This window comes from Pyxicephalus adspersus, chromosome 1, assembly GCF_032062135.1.
Source record: "Pyxicephalus adspersus chromosome 1, UCB_Pads_2.0, whole genome shotgun sequence".
In the NCBI taxonomy this organism is placed as follows: Eukaryota; Metazoa; Chordata; class Amphibia; order Anura; family Pyxicephalidae; genus Pyxicephalus; species Pyxicephalus adspersus.
In genome coordinates, this window is record NC_092858.1 from 115287968 (window position 1) to 115304810 (window position 16843).

At 40.1% G+C, this 16843-nt stretch overlaps 1 protein-coding gene across 1 annotated transcript in view; it reads right to left on the reverse strand.

Moving 5' to 3' along the window:
• Positions 1 to 6781: 6781 nt before the first annotated feature.
• Positions 6782 to 16843, reverse strand: part of LOC140339717 (SLIT-ROBO Rho GTPase-activating protein 2B-like) — a 114222-nt gene continuing 104160 nt past the window's right edge. Inside the window, exons 22-23 of the mRNA XM_072424527.1 lie at positions 14689 to 15007; positions 6782 to 7518 (exon numbers count right to left, since the gene is read on the reverse strand). Coding sequence (XP_072280628.1) covers positions 7144 to 7518; positions 14689 to 15007 — 694 coding nt within the window. The 3' untranslated portion in view covers positions 6782 to 7143. The remainder of the gene's footprint in view (positions 7519 to 14688; positions 15008 to 16843) is intronic.

A 16843-nucleotide genomic window follows, 5' to 3' on the forward strand; every position in this document is an offset into this window, starting at 1 on the left:
TACATTGCAGCTTCTCAGATATCGTCTCCTCTGAAAAATACAACTCAGTGCAATCAACATTTGTAAACCTGAGAGCAAATGAACATACAATATGCACATAATACATATTAAGGGCCACAAGGCACCAATCTCTCCTTCTTAACAGGAGCCAGAACTAACTAGTAAGGCCAACATAATAATATATGCGCTAGTAAATCAGTCCTCTAATCATATATAACCTGGTATTCCAGATAGGCACATTGAAAATAACAGTAGTGTAAGCTGGTCAAATCCACACCAAAGGCACTGTGGTACATAAACAGAACTCGGCTGAAACAGAAAGGAGGGGGGGACCCACCCATCCACAACAACCCCCCCTCCACAACAAATACCACACTCAAGGGCATGTCTCCCAGACAGGATAGATTCATTTGTAAAATATCAATTCAATACAATCAGCGTCATAGAAAGGCATCAACAGGGTAAATACAGCAGTAAATGTGATATAACTGTGCACCCCTGAGTCATTATAAAGAGCAGCATATAACAATATTGGAGGTATATGGTCAGGTTCCTGGAGGAGGCATAAAATCAAGTTTCATTGGACAGCGGTGCTGGGGTGGCCCGCGCAGTAGAAATAGTATTGAGACGGGGCCTTTGCGGCATACCCAGCCGACGCCCCATCTGCAGTGGGGCTGCTGTATCCATGGGAAAGTCGAGCTAATTCAGAATATTATTAGGGTCTGCTCCCAACATGGTAAACAGCGCAGGAAGTTGTGCATGGCGATGGACGGCAAAAGTCTCACCACCTTTGGACACAAGCACATGGAACGGATGTCCCCATCTGTAATAGGCACTAGAGGAACGAATCAGTTCCAGCAGAGGGCGCAGTATGCGGCGCATAGGCAGAGTTTGTGGAGAAACATCAGGCAACAATTGTATGCTCACCCCATCAAAATCAATAGGACCATGGAACCATGCCTTCCTCATAATTTCCTTCCTCAGAGTGTAGTAATGAACACGGCATAACACATCATTAGGCAGATTAGAGCTCCTATTACGGATGCTGCGAACCCTGTGTACCCGGTCAAGTTCAATGGCCTTATCTGGTGGGCGGTCAAGAAGCATATTAAAAATGGCAATAACAGGGGCATGCAGGCCAGCATTAGCTGTAGCGATACCCCGCAAACTGACAATATTCCTGTGGCTGCGGTTTTCCAAGTCATCAGTACGAAGATACAGGGAAGTAAGTTGTGAACGCATGTACATGTAGAGGTTTCCAAGGTAGTGACCCTACCAGCCACCGCAGTTACAGTGGTTTGCACTGCCTCTAAATTTGTGCGCAGCAAGCGGCGCTCCATACGTGTAAGCATGGCTTTCATATCACGTTTAGTAGGCAGGGTGGAAAAAAGTTCATGCAGCAAGGCATGGGAGACATATGGCTGCACAGGGGAGTCAGCTGCGACCAATGCAGAAATTTCTGAACCTTGGGACTTCGCTGGAAAAAGAGAGGGGCTCCTGGGAGTAGCTAATAGTAAGGCTGTGGGGCTGTTAGATCCTGTGACCTGGGCTCCTGTGCTAGTGCCTGGAGGCGAGGAGTGTGAGTACGCCATCTTGGATGCCTCATGGTCAGAGAAAAGGGAGGCTTGGGAGGGGAAATAGTGTGTAAGATTCGCTTTCTTACCCGCTCTCCTGGAACTGGGAGTCTTCTTACCGTGCGGCATGCGGTTTGTGAAGTACCCGATGGAAGGCTGCCAGGCCTGGAGATGCAGAGGCGGCTGCAGAAGCTCTCACAGCAAGCTGCCTCAAGCTGCCATAGCGTACCCACGCCCCCTCGTCCAGAGTGCTTTACCTGTTCTGTATTAAACAAAACGTGCCTGGATCACTATAGTGGTGGGTCAGGTGTTTTATGAAGTTCATCCAGCACGGTCAGAGGGTTGTTAATCATTTTATTGGGGCGCAGTTTCAGCCTTATGGGCTGAAAAGTAAGTTTGGGATTCCGAAATCTGTTAGCGAAGAGGATCAATAGGACTCTTACTACCTTTCACGTAATATTTGTGTCTGGTCCACCTCAGCTGTTTCTCAGTCTGGTGGGCCAAACACAATCCAATTTAAGTCAGAAGTTGGACAACATGTAAAACAACACAGAAAGCAAATTTTCAACCAACCAGGAAGAAAATTTTGCAACACAGCAATTAACAGGAGAGACTATCAGCTCCGCAGTTTTAAGACTTCAAAGCTGATGGCCAAAGGTAGGTGGCAGTATCCACCAAACTCAGGGATAAATATAGCAGCAAAAAAAAAAAAAAACAAGATAACAACCATTTCTAGCTAATGTCCCCCAATTCTTACAAGTGAAGATATAATATCAGAGCCATATTGACACCCAGTGTCAAATTGTTTCAGATGAGCCTGATACCCTCTTAAGGAGAGCATACAAGCTAGGCACCTGAGCAAGAAGAGATAGGGGTATTGGGGGGAAGGGAGCTCAGAAAACCAAAAGACAGGAATGTGAATCCTACAATCAATAGGGCCAAGGACCAGGAAACACAGCCAAACATCAATAACATTGGCATTAATCAACAAAAGCATACTAAATAGAATTATTGAAAAAATAAAGAAAATTGAACATATCAGTTCCACTGGAGTCAGCGTCCTGACACATCTCATCCAGGGTCTTTGTAACCAGTAGTAGGTTGGGGCGGCAGTAGTATGTTGGCAGATTTGCGAGGCCGTTTATCCAGGGCTTGTGGCGGTATGGGAAAGTGTTCCCTTTTCTGAGGCTTCGTCCGCGGGATCCTGTGGCATGAGGCCCAACTGCTAGAGGATACTTTCTGCATTGGCAGATGTGGAGGCAGAATATTGCTTTTCCCAGTAGGTGAAAGACAATTTGAAAGGGAATCCCCATCGGTACCAAATCTGTTGGCATGCAATACAGTCACAATGGGTTTCATTTCTTTTGCCCGCAGGGGAGACTCTTTGGCACTATAATGCAGTTTTACGATAATGTCCCTGGTGAAGGGGGCCATCAGACGTACGAATTACGGCCGTGCATATCTGGTCAAATTCCAACCGATCCCTTGGAATATTGGGAGAAAAGCATGCGCCATCTTGTCCGGAGTAGCTGCAGCCCTGGAGAGAGCCTCTTGATGGAGGGTTTTCCCAGGCATTTGCAGTTTTGAATGAAGAGCCCGGCATCCCTGAAGGTAGGGGTGGGCAAGGGCTAGTGGGTAGCAAGGGTCCTGGGGTGTGCTACACACTGCTTGTTTTAATCCCTGGGTGGTAGAGTGGAGTTAGAAGGGACCATCAGCTCCAGCCACACATACGCACTTCCCTCTTTTCCTCGGGTTTTCATCCTGAAATTAATGGTTATACTGAGAGAACAAACTATTTTCTGGAGCAGTAAGTCAGTTGCTTTGTTTCTGGTTTACAGGATCAATAGGCAGATCATCAACCTTTCGCAGAAGTTGCTTTAACTCCTCAGTACACTAGAATGTCTCTATACCAATGTCTTAGTGGGAAGAATCCCAAATTCTCTTCTGTGTGAAGTTGAGGTTTGTGGTTTCTGGGCAACAGAAAAGGTCTGCCGACTGATCTAGAGAACCAGAATTCTTTCCTGGAAGTTTAGAGTTTCTTCACGAAATATTGCTTCACCAGCTCTCAGCTAAGCCTAAATACATTGGTTCATACCCTATTGCTAAAAAAAATAAAAATAAACAGGGTCATGTACAGGGTAACTCTGCCTTGCTCTATCAGGAGTGCAGACTCTCGAGGCTGATTGGGGGCTTGCGATAGGCAAAGCATGTGGTGTTAGATTGGGGAAATGGAGTCTGGTGAGCACTGGTGCTGGACCTTCAGGAATCTCAGTAAGGAGAATAAGCAGCAGGCCAGTGTCAGGTGCAGGTAGCTGGCAAGAAACAAGGTCAAAATGGTCTGAGGTCAGGACAGACAGCAAGCGAAAATCAAGGTCTAGATGATCTGTTCAGGGCAGGTGGAAGACAAGAGGGAGGGTAAGGTCAGGTCAAAGTCCAGTATCCAGAAAGGCAATCAAGCAGTGTTTAACTGGGTAAAACCGCAGGTAACACCCTTAAGATCCAGCAACTAGAGCCTGGAACTTAGGAGGTTTAAATAGGACTAGCAGCCAGGATCAGTACAGGATCATGCCCAATGCCCAATTGCAGTGTGCTGGAGATGCAGAGACTGACTGAATAAGTACAATTAAAGGGATGGTGGTGATTGCTGCAAGCTACTGCTATAATAATTCTCCAAAATTGTTGTATGGCCTTATTTTTATATTTGAATGTATTTGTCATCATTTTTTTTCCAGCCTCCAAGTAGGTACTCTCCGGGTTACATACTAGATAGGGACTGTAGGTTTGTTCTTAAGTTGAATTTGTAAATCGGAACAGGTACATTATTTTAATAAATGCAATTAGGGCAGATGTTGTCCCAAAATATCATCAGGCAGCATGGTGTCAGTTACTGTATAAAACCCTCACTGTGAGTTAATCACAAACAAAGCAAAAAAAAAAAAAACAAAGCTTTATGGAGCCTAGACATTTATTAACTCCTGGCGTAAGCTGTGCTATGATATGCAAAAAGAAACAATTACAGAGTTTGTCTTGGTAGTTTGTTGCAGAAGAGCTCAGTCCTTAAGATAACCCACAACCTCAGCTGTGTTTAGCTAATTTTTTTTGCAAGTCATGCAAACCGCCCATGAAGCCTTCGTCCTGCACTCGAGCCAGCGGGGGAAGCCTCGTATCAAGGAGTCGTCTATATCGGTGACTCAGGGACTACCTGTAGTTTTCAAACCATTTCTGTGTAATGTTAGATGTACTTAGAAGAACTGGGATGTTAGAAACTTAGTTGTGCTCTATGCAGACTCTAATTCCCAATTTTTCTGTCCATGAATTTATGGAGGGTTGACAACACTGCCTCATGGTACTAAAGCTTTAAAAATTATCAAATGAAGAAGCAAGAAAGTGCAATGTCAAATAAAGTATGGAATTTATCTGAAGAATTGCTGGGGTGGTACTATGTTCCATGAGTGAGATGGGTACCCCAGGGTGAAATGAAAGTTGATAAATCTCTGCCTCTTCTGGATGGAGAACTAGGCGGTTTGCCTTTCTATAGCCCAGTTGGTGTAGATAATTTGTGCTCATCCTGCAGCAGTCGTCCAGGGAGATCCAGTTAGAGGTGGTGCATTTCCTTACAATTCAAAACTCCAGAAACTTTTTTTTTTATATATAAAAACAAAGTTTATTATGGAGTACCCACATAAAATCCCCCCCCCCGCCCCTGTAATGTCAGAGAATACAAAACACAAAAATTACCATACATTATTCCAGTTATAAACATTGCTTATTTACCTTTTTTTTTTACTTTTAATTTTTATCTTAACATGTAGCCATATAGGGTTAAAAAGCAGAAGTATAACTAACACAGATTCCAGAGAACAAATCAATGGCAAAAGCGTTATACCAAAAAAAAAAAAAAAAATGTACAGTGTTGGTCTATTGCAAAAAAGCCCAATAATGGATTCATATTCCATATCTCTTACTTTATACACACCTTATTTATACAACAGTTGGTAGACAATGTGGCGATTGTACTGCTCTTCCAAACACACAGAAAAAAAAAAAAAAAAAAAACTTGATTTGTGATCAGCAAAAGGGAAAAGAGACACCTCTTCAAACTTTATTTTAAACATACTTTGAAGGCTAATTTATATTCCGGCTGGTTTCTTCCCCACCAGAGTTCAGCAAAAAAAGAAGTTACCGAACTGCATGCTTTTTTTATTGCTTCAAGATACTTTGTGGTTAGCCAGATGCACACCTTTTTTCTTTGGTTTTAAGACCCCAGTAATCAAATGCATCATAAAACATTGTTAAACACAACTAAACGTTTAGTAAAGCCTATATCTTTTTCCTCTATCCTAAGCCAAATACAGGGTACTGGTTGGATTCTTTTGTTTGTCCTGCTAAAGTAATATTGAATTATGTTGTTTGACACTACAATTTATTTTTTTTATTTTTTTTTTTTTTAAGAGTTGGCAACATTTTAAGAATTTTTTCAAAAGGAACATATTTTGTGACAAACAGTCTTAATACTTTGACATTTTATGTGACTTGAAGCTCTCACTGGCATTGCAAATATTTATCAATTGCACTGCTGTATGTTAATTATTTATTGGTCTTACAAAGCCGAAACAGTTGGCACCACCAATTGTTTTAGAAAAAAAATTTTGTAATAAATTTAGTACAGTGCAAGCCGGATTAGGAACACAGTTGGAACAGAATAGAAATAGAACAAAAATCACACTAAACAAAAGACTTCTAAGGCAATTTAGACTGCAGATCCAGGAATGAAAACCATATTTTCAAATAAAGCTTTGGAAATCTAGAATTAAATTTCCATGCAGCATTTTTTAAATATGATTATATACAGTCTTACTAAATTAAACCTTTACGGCATTATGATTTAATGGCTACAAAACAGCTTCTATCTAACATTGTCCTGGCACTAACACAAAATTACCATATACCATAAGTCATTATAAAAAATCATTATTATTTAAAGTCAAAATAATTTTCAAAGCCACAGTTGAATTAACCTCAAATGCAGTAGGAAGTGGATGCAATGTACCCTCAAAAAGGTCTTTAAACTAATATATGCAAAATATTTAAAACATTATAGTTTTTTTTCTCATCATATCTGTGTTTTAAGGACTCTATAGTATGTTTAGGTTTAAAGTATATTTTAGTTTTGACATAAACAAGAAGAAAAAAAAGTTTGAAATTCATTATTGCAGTAATTGAGATGATTGTTAGACTTCATTACCCAACACATATAAAAGACTTTTAAGACACCTGCTCACTGCAAATACAGACTGCAGTTAGGCATAAGAGAGAACAGCAATTTTATACATAATTACTGGGAGCAGCAGACATTTAAATGAGACAATATATATTTCTCAATCCTATGGCCAATTAAGTAGCAAATACTACATAGGACTGATCTATTCAGCAACACTTTTCCGCTGGATGTTTGTCCTAAAATGGATTTTTTTGCATCAGGATTTCAATTCTCAACACTCTTCACAAGTCTTTATATACCAGGGAATGTAATTATTAAATTTATAGTGAAAATCTTCTTAAACTTATCTCACACAGGACAAGATTTATCTGGAGGCTGTTGTCCAGGTGTAGATCTGACACTACCAGAAACAAGAGGATTGGATCTAGGGAACATAGTTGGCTTAGGACGAGTAGCTGGAGGACGAGAATGGGGTAGACGAACTGATTTGGCAGTACGGAAGGAACAAGGAATGTCACTGGCAGAACTGGAGCTGCGCTGAATACTGGGCTCTGTGTCTTGCAGTACTTGAATATGAAGAGGGCTAGATGGTTCAGAATTGGGAGTAGTCATGGGAGAAGTCTTCAGAGGATCTAAGGTGTCCAGAACAACATCTGGGGCACATTTTGCACTGCTCTGACGTTCCAGTTCAGTTAGTGCTGAATTCATTGATGCTTCAATATCCTGAAGAAAAAAACAAAACAAAACAAATGATTATTTAAGATATATTCATGTATTATTTTCTAAAATTTTAACAAACAAAACATTTTAAAATTAAACTGTACTGGTAACTCAACATGAGAGAAATTATGGCATTTCACATGTGGGGTATGTTTAAAAATCCTGTAATGTTATATATAGACCGAGTGAATTCACCCAGTGAAAAATAATTCAGATAAAACTTTCAGCAGAGTTCTAACTATTCAGCATTTAGTTTAAAACGGAGAAATATTTAGATTTGGATACACTTTAATATAATGTACAAAGAAAAATTCATTTTATGGCTAAATTTGTTTTTTTTTTTTGAATTTTTAAGTTTAAATACTAAGAGTACAGTCAGAAAAAAAAAATAGTGAAAAGAAAATTTACATCCAATAATAAAGGAGCACGTGTGATATAAAGCAATAAAAACAAGGGGGAACTGAGGATGATAAGGGGGGCAAAAGGGGGGTGCCTGGGATCTGCAATGTAAAAGAGGACCATGTAATCAGAGACATAAGACATCGATAAGTGAGGGGGAGGAGAAGTATATTAACTATTAGGAGGTATATGCCTCAGTTCTTCCAGTCTCTTGAGCTTGTTGACCCGAGCAACCCAGAAAGATAAGGGAGGAGGGCAGGAATGCTTCCAGTATAGTGGGATTAGCTGTCTGGCAGCCAAGAATAGGTACCCATACAAAAGTTTTTTTCAGAGCTGCCAGACAGCCCAGAAGTAGTGATAATATTGCGATCTTGGGTGTGGGGGTTAAACGCTGATCGTATAATTCCAAGCATACAGAGAAAAGACCTTCTGCCTGTCTAGGTCCGAGATGGTTTGACCAAGGTCTTTATGCCATTCTTGGACATTCCTGGGCAAAGAATCTACCCTAGTGGCTAGTATCAATTGATGTATGGTGGAGACCATGTTATTGGGGGGATCTGAGGAGACACACAGTATTTCAAACTCTGTCAGGGGTCTATGCAGGTAGGGTAAAGCCTGTAAGAGATTACATTAGGAGTGTATCTGATGTCTAAGTAATGTTCTCCCGAGGTGGTATGAGAAGGAAGGAGCCTCTTTTTAGGGTCAACAAAATGTCTGGCTTAAGGCCAGAACTCTCTGGTGTATCCACAAAGGGTGGAGGAGGTACCTAGTTGGATTGCTGGGTTGTCAAACAAGGGTGTCACTGGGCCAGGATGGGAAGTGAGGTGGAAATGGTCCGCAACAGTTGACCAAATTTTTAATGTAGCCCTAGTGAGAGGGGATATGTTCATCTCTCCAGTTTTGAAGCCACGGAAGTGTCCGCAAGTCTAGCGAAGACCAGGTTTGTTCTGCCAAGGTTGCCAGCTTAAGTTTGGGCATCATATGCCAATCCACTATTTGTGCCAACACTGCTGCCTTGTGTTTCAGTTCAAAGCTTGGCAGTCCCATGCCTCCATCTTGCTTGGGAGAGCATAGAAGAGAAAACTTGAGTCTCAGGTGAGCTTCTTGCCAAACAAATTTAATTAAAAGGGACTGCAGGGTTCGGAAGAACATCTTAGGCATGGCTACGGGGACAGTTTGGAAGATATACAGGATTTTGGGAAACAGTGTCCATCTTTAATACAGACATTCTACCAAACCAGAATATTGATCTTGACTTCTAATTTTCGAGGTCGCTAGATAGCCTTTTAAGTAGCAGGTTGTAGTTAAGAGGGTACAGTAAATTGAAGTCTGCTGGACTGCAGTGCCTAGGTAGGTAGTATTCCATTTGAATGAAAAATTTCCCTTAAGTATTGAAGCTAAGTGTGATGGAAGGGCCACATTCAAGGGCTCCGTTTTAGAGTAGATCACTTTAAAATTACTAAAGCGTCCGAAATGTTACAATTCCGAAAGTAGAGAGGGTAAGCTAATATGTGATTGCGGTATAATTAGGGATCATCCGCATTAAGGGCCAATTTAATTTATAACTGCAACAACTTACAATCTTGATGTGAGGTACGTGGTCAAGGCGTGCTGAGCAAACGGCAGAAATAAACTTTTTGGAGGTTCCAGGGTCAGTAGCAGAACTGGCCAATCAGGTAATAAGATTTCAGGTAAAACAAAGAAGGACAGGAAGCCAGGAAGGTCATCCAAATAGTGGAAAGCCATAGCTTTGTTGTCACAAAAGGCAGTCAGCTGAAAGGGAAACCCCAATGATAACGGATAGCATTATCTCCGAGAGGATTCAGAAGTGGCATAAGGGCTCTGCATAGGGCGAGTATGGCCGGATAAATCCTGGAGCAATTGAATAGGCGGAAAGTAAAGGGTAATAGTAGATTGCGATCTGGCGGCTTGCATGATCTCTTTGAATTTGGAGGATTCCTGCTGTAAGCTGTCTATGCTGCAGGTGAGTAAGATCGTTGTGCTGGGCTCACCTGTGTCACAGGGGGATTTGCAGCTTCCTTCTCTCCCTGTGAACTTGTGGCCAGCGCCATTTTGGTTCCCTTCTGCCTCTCGTTGCAGTGCCCCAAGTCCTTGTGTTGCTGCCTGCCAATTTGTGGAGTGGTGCAGGAACGGAGAATGCTGCTATAACGATAAAGAGCCCGATGGAATCGGGAGCCAAGGGAAGAAACGTCTAGTTTGCCATGTGCAAAGCCACACCCTTGAAAAATATTTTTCAAAGCCCAACCCCATGCTCATATAAAATAAACATAAATTATTGTTTTTCATTAACACACTATTAAATATATTTTTGAACTTTTAAGTTTTGTTTGTTGTCTAAGTGTAAATATCTGTACAGTAAATTCTCTAAATAAAACTTAATATCAGCCTTTGGCTCTGTAGGAGCCAATATGTTGCAGTTCAATGCCCATATACCAACAAGGTAGAAGTTTATATAAGACAAGAGAGATGTGCGAGTAATGTGCTCACCAGTGTGCCTGTTCTCTTCACTGTAGTTACAAGATGGGTGATGGGTCAAGACCTGAAAGCGTTATTTACCGGCAGAGGAAAATATTTATAGAAAGGATTGCAAATCCTTTGGCAGATGAATTATTTCCTAATTACTGTATAAATCTGTTTATATTTTTCATTAACGTATCCCAACCTGCAAGATTTTCCCCATGTCCCCAACTTCTACAGGGACCAGATCGGAGCTGAAAGGAATCTTCAAAAGGTAAAAACCAGGGTGCAGAATGGATTTGTTCCATGGATCATGGTAACAAACATGAACACTTTTCTATTGCCATGATAGCCCCAGGGGTGGCGGCCATCATTGAAGTTCGTTTTCGCAGGAGGAAGCTCCCATGAGAGTAGGGCTGAGAAGCTTTCATGTTGCCATAGTATTTTTCGATGTGGGTATCAGCTCTAATAATGGCATGTACTGGCACAAATAGATAAGGTCCAACTTCCTTTAGACCATTCCATTGCCTTAAGGGTATGTTGCTTGCCTGCATTTGCAATTTGGCTGCAACTCTGCACAAGCTGTCTACCATAGAAGTTGTTTTTCTACTTATCCTTCAGGTGTTGTCAGCTGCAAAACCATATGGACCTTTTCAGACTAAGTAGCCCTGTTGGGGACACTAAACCTTTTACTGTCACCTTGGGTGAATAGATGTTGGCACCATATAAAATAGGGAGAGGTAAGATCTCTGTGGGGCCATGCAGGTCACTGACCAATATTTTATATGAAATGTGGCTCTGCAATGAATGGTTTGCTAGCGGTCACTTATGTTGTTGCCCTTCTCAGGGTCCTCTATCCTGCTGTGTACCGGGCCAATCATCAGACTTGGATTCCTTGGTGGCCATGTTGAAAGGGTTAAGTTTTCAGGTGGTATAAAACCTCGCCCCAACCCCAATACAAGCAAGAGTGGCAAGGCGTGGGGTGGGGTGGGGTTAAACTGCCCGGGAAAATGATAGAACGGCTTCTTTAGCTTCCTTTTTGCAGGACATGCTTAAAACTGCAGATTCCCTATCACAGCTGTACACACAAACCGGAGTGCATGGAGAGGGTTTTTCCTCATTCTGCTTTTAATGACTACGTTACAGGAAATATCAGAGACATTGCCATATTTGACAATGCTCAACCCCTTCAAGAGGGTGTTCACCAAGTAGTGGTCATCATCTACTGTAGTTGATCAGCCAGTCTCTTGAAAGAACAAAGTAATGGTCATTCCAGTGAAAGATGCACCTTTCTTTTAATTACCCTATTGAAATGAAGTCAATGGCAAGGTCAATGCCTTTAGAACCCTGTTGTGTCCAGAGTTGGCATCAGTGCTAGTTTTGCATCTGACTAGGTGGGCTAATCTCCTGTGCAAGGACCTAGTGGAGAAGAAGCGATCTGGATCTGGTGTATTAACTGATCAAGGGTCTAAAATGTGTATGCAAAATTATGCTGGATACTTTCTCCACTCACAAACATTTTTTTTTTCATAAGGTTGATTCTCCAAACAATCTACATCTGTGGGTGGTAAGTGTCTCTGGCAGGCCAGTTTTTGTGCAAAAACTCTCCTGCTTTGCATGAAGCATTACTCAATGGGGTCATCTGAAGGTGGAGGTGCATCTTTCAAAGTTGGTGGACTACCAGTTAGCATGTGTCAGATAACTGGGTCCTGAAACTGTAAGCCTTGGGATACAAACTAAAATTTCAGATAACACCTAAATGGTTTGTGCCTGGGGTTCACCCTGGATTCCAACGAGGCCAAGGCGAGTCACAAATAGTGCCACTAAAAACCTGTAAGGGATCATCAACTCACCACTGCATGCAAGTCTTCGGCTTCATGGTTAGGTGGTTATCTGGCAATCCCCTATGTGCAATGCTACACTAACATATTGTAGCACAAGTCAGATTGAAAAAAGTCTATCATTATGCTGGACAGGGATTTCAATGTAGTTAGTAGTTTGGGGGCTCTGTAGTTCTCTGCTAGTATCTGGGAAGTCACTCCATCCTTGTTGTGTGGCTAATGAGGAGTGCTGTGTCAATGGGGTCTGTAGGAGTCTGTAGAGCCTGCAGCCATTTCAGTTATGCATTAATGTACTTGAACTTGGTGCAAACAAGTGGATGAATTTTTGGTGGACACGCCTTCTGAGGGGGAACCAGTGAGTGTATAATGGACAATGCCCGATACAGTTTTGCCTAGGGCAGGGGTCGGCAACCTGCGGCTCGCGAGCCACATGCCGCTCTTTGGATGTGAAGCTGCGGCTCTTTAGTTGAGTCCATCGGAAGCTATTCTATCTCTCAGCCTGGCTTTTCTCCGAACCCCTCCCCCGTGACACGCGTCCTCACTGTCTTCAGTCCGTCGGAAGCTCTCGAGTGTCACGGGGGAGGGGTGCAGTGAAAAGCCAGGCTGAGAGATAGATAGTGGCTGAGAGATAGAATCGGTGCCTAAAGGTATCTATATTTCTACAATAAAATACAAAAGTGGGCAGTTTAGCAACAATGCATGGAAAATCAAAATGTTTGTACCTGTTTCACCATTACAGAATTCTGAGGAAAATGAAATGTCATCTAATGTTATCCAAACTTTCTAAAACCATGCAAAGCCAACGCTCCCATTGAATTTGTTTGCTCAAATGTATGGTATTTTTTTTTTAATTTTAAGTACAAGTTACACTGTTTAGTAAAGTTTAAATTTTCAACTTGAATAACCATGCAAAGCCATCGCTCCCATTGAATTTGTTTGCTCAATTGTTTGTTATTGAAGTACAAGTTAGTGTTGTAAGTAAATGTTTAATTGTTTTAATTTTTTACTTAAATAATAAGTAATTATCTAATAATGCCATACATATTTTCTAATTTGTTGTGAAAAACACTACTTATATATGAATAAATAGATATTTTTTCTTATGAATAAATAGATTTTTTTGATAAAAAAAAATACTTTATTTATGCGAGTACTATTTATTGTTGGCAAGGAAAAAATTTGTGGCTCTTTAAAAACTTTGAAATTTTGTAAATTGTAATTTTTGACTCTTCCGACTCAAAAGGTTGCTGACCCCTGGCCTAGGGGATGATGAACTTATCTTTGTTGTAGATGCAGGGTTGAAGAAGCCCTGCATTATATGTAAAGATGCTGCTGTACAGTGGGAAGGCAAAAGGTGAGTATTTTATTTCATTCCATTTTTGCTATTGCCTGTTTCTATTGAATAATCTTTTTAGAACATGGAATGCTAAATTATTGTCTTGAAAAAAAAAAAAAATAAAGATGTTTTTTAATCTATGCTTTTTCTATTTTTAAAAATGACACAAATTGTATGATGCTAGTACACAGTAATTTACATTTTTAAACCTCAGAAGACTGAAAATTGTCATCAACATTTGACCTTCTACAACTTAACACCTCTCACAGATCAGACTGTGCCGTGTGAAGGTAAAAAGAATATGATCTTGTGATTTGCTAAAAAAACAAAACAAAAGAAAAAAAAGCAGGTGATTACAGAGCTTTGGATGACCATTCACCTCGGACTAAAATCTAGCATGTGTACTGTACTGAGGTCTCCCAACGTGGTTCATGACTCTGCCCTGGCAGATAAATAAATGACGAATTGGTAACAACTTATGTGCTTTTCTACAAAGTAAAGCACAGCTGCGTGCTGCTCCCTTATCCCCTCCTTCTCCATAAAAAAGCATGGCGCTTTGTGTTCAGCGTTTGTTCATTCTTCTGTCACTTAACATCATTACAATAATCTGGCATCTATAAGGGGCTTATAATACAGTAGATACGTAATATTATTACTTTACATCAATCTTGCCTTTATTAATCATGGGTTAGATAATCCTAAGGTTCACTTAGTAGTAGGGAGTGCTTTTAATTGTCTTGTGGTCATCTGCATGAGCTAAAAATAAATAAAATTAAAAAAAATACCGCTTTCAAAGCATCAAGAACAATGCCTTTATCCCACTGAACAAGCTGACTGATCAAACTGCTCAAGAGTTGAATGCTACATTGAGAAAAAAAAAAGCAGCAATAACAAGCCTGCCAATACTCAAAGTACTAGGTATTACAACTTGCCCTGGCAAACAACCAGGGTGGTGGGAGAAGAAAATAGAAATATAGGAGTGGAGGATAAATTTAAGATAGGGCAGAGTGGTGTTAAAAATAACCCTAAAAATTTGCTATAGATGGGAAAATAGAAATATTTAAAAAATTAGCACATTTCTGTAAATTCTTTAAAGATATGAAAATCAAAGTAAATAACCTGAGCAATAACTTCTGGATCCAATGGGCGATGATTATTGAAACTCTTTGACCTGCTGGCAACCATTGCTTTACGTATTTGGGAGGTTTCCATTCTGTTCTTAAGAGAGGCATGTCGGCTGATACTGCTAACAGTGCCGTGCCCACTGATGGAGCAGCGATCTGGAGCTTCACGGGAAAAGTTCTGACTCATCACTGACTGGGACACTGGCTTTACACTTGCTGCTGGAGAAGCTGGTTCAGATGTATCAGAGCTGGAGAGGCTGTCACTCTGACGAATTGGTCTTCGGATGCTGCCAGACTCTGACCTCTTCCTGTGTCTGAATTAAATTAAAAAAGAAACTGAGATATTTATATTTCTCAAAAGTATAAATCAAAAGCAATTTGAACAACATTAAGAAATATTTTAAAAGCAAAATAATGCACAAGTACACAGTAGTACAAATAGTAAACAAGAAAATTACAAGGGTCCATTCCCTAAGTAGGCATGTTTTACTGCATATTTCTGTAACACACTGTACTATATTGTTTGAATGGCACTGCAAAACATTGCATATAGGACAGTGCAGGTTTAAATGATGGCATCCCAATACACTGGCGAGTACTGCATTTCACAACACAGTTTGTTGTAGTGCTATTGTCATTTTTATAGCTAATATGAAATTATTTATTTGGATTTTAGTTAAGTTTACCTTTAAAAAGGGAAAAGGTTAGAGACAGACTGACCCAGGATGGAGTGATGAGGTGACCCAGAGATGAGACTGGGATGCAGAGAGGAGTAGCAAAAATGACTGAAGACCTGAATTAGTCACAATATTTATTCAAATTATTGTTATATGTATAAGGTAGGGCAATATTTTACAGTTGTTTGCCCGTATTGTTGATGTCTTATTTTCGTTATACATTTTCCACTTTTGTTTTAATAAAAATATACATATCACACCTTAATTATTATGTATTTGCCTGAAGCAGTCAAAACATTTGTGCATTTTACTGCTGAAAATTTTAAAGGCACATTTTTTTATATATAAAGCTGTTCTAGCATCTATTTAAATAGAAGAAGCAGCTGGTCTGTGGTCTAGCTGGTATGCATTGATACAGAAATGACTAAAAAGTTAAATAACTGATATAAAGGTTTCTCGTTTTCGTTTTCCTATTACAAACATCAGTGGATATCTAAGTGTTTAGCTCACTAGATATAAAACAAGCAAATAGCACAGTTAAACATGTGAAAGTGTTAATATATTTCAATGTTTCTATCCATAATTCCCTGTACACCTCTAATTGGTTGTATTTGATTTGTGTTTTCCCCTTTTACTAATCTGTAATACAAATTTGTATATATTACAAATTTAGGCGTTAGGAGGAAGAGAATTGATTAAAATTTATATGATTGAGAAACCGTTGGATAAGTTTGGGGTTGAAAATGCACCAGGACCTGATGAATTGCATCAACGAGTCCTCGAAGAGCTGAGCTCAGTCATTTCAAAGCCATAGTTTCTAATTTTTAGAGACGGTTTAATCAGGGTCAATGTGGTCAAAAAGGGAGCAAACTCATTACCAAGAACTTTAAGCCAGTAAGTTTATCTTCTATAGCTGGAAAGGTCCTAGAGAGTTTTATAAATAATCACAGAGAAGTTTCTGCTAGAAAAAATTATTATATATGATTGTCAGCATAGTTTCAAGAAAGTTAGAAGTTGAAAAACAAATTTACTCTCTTTTTATGAGCAAATAGGTAAATAGGTAGACAGTGGAGTGGCAGTAGATACAGTATACCTGGACTTTAAGTATTTGACACAGTACCTCACAGGCGAATAATATGCAAGTTAGGGTCAATAGGTTTAGAAAATCCAATCTGTAAATGGATGGAGAACTGGCTTACAAACTGCATCCAGAGAGTAGTGATTAATGATTCATACTCTGAATGGTCTAAGGTTATTGGTGGTGTACCCCAGGGTACAGTGTTGGGACCTTTACCGTATAAAATGTTTATAAATTATATAAAGTTTGGGACTTTTGTGTTTGCAGATGACACTAAACTATGTAATAGCATTATTAACCAATAAATTATTAAAAGTCCATACAGGATATCTATAATCTACAAGCAGACCCGGATGCACGGATTGATTGGGCTGCCAAGTGGCAAATGACATTTA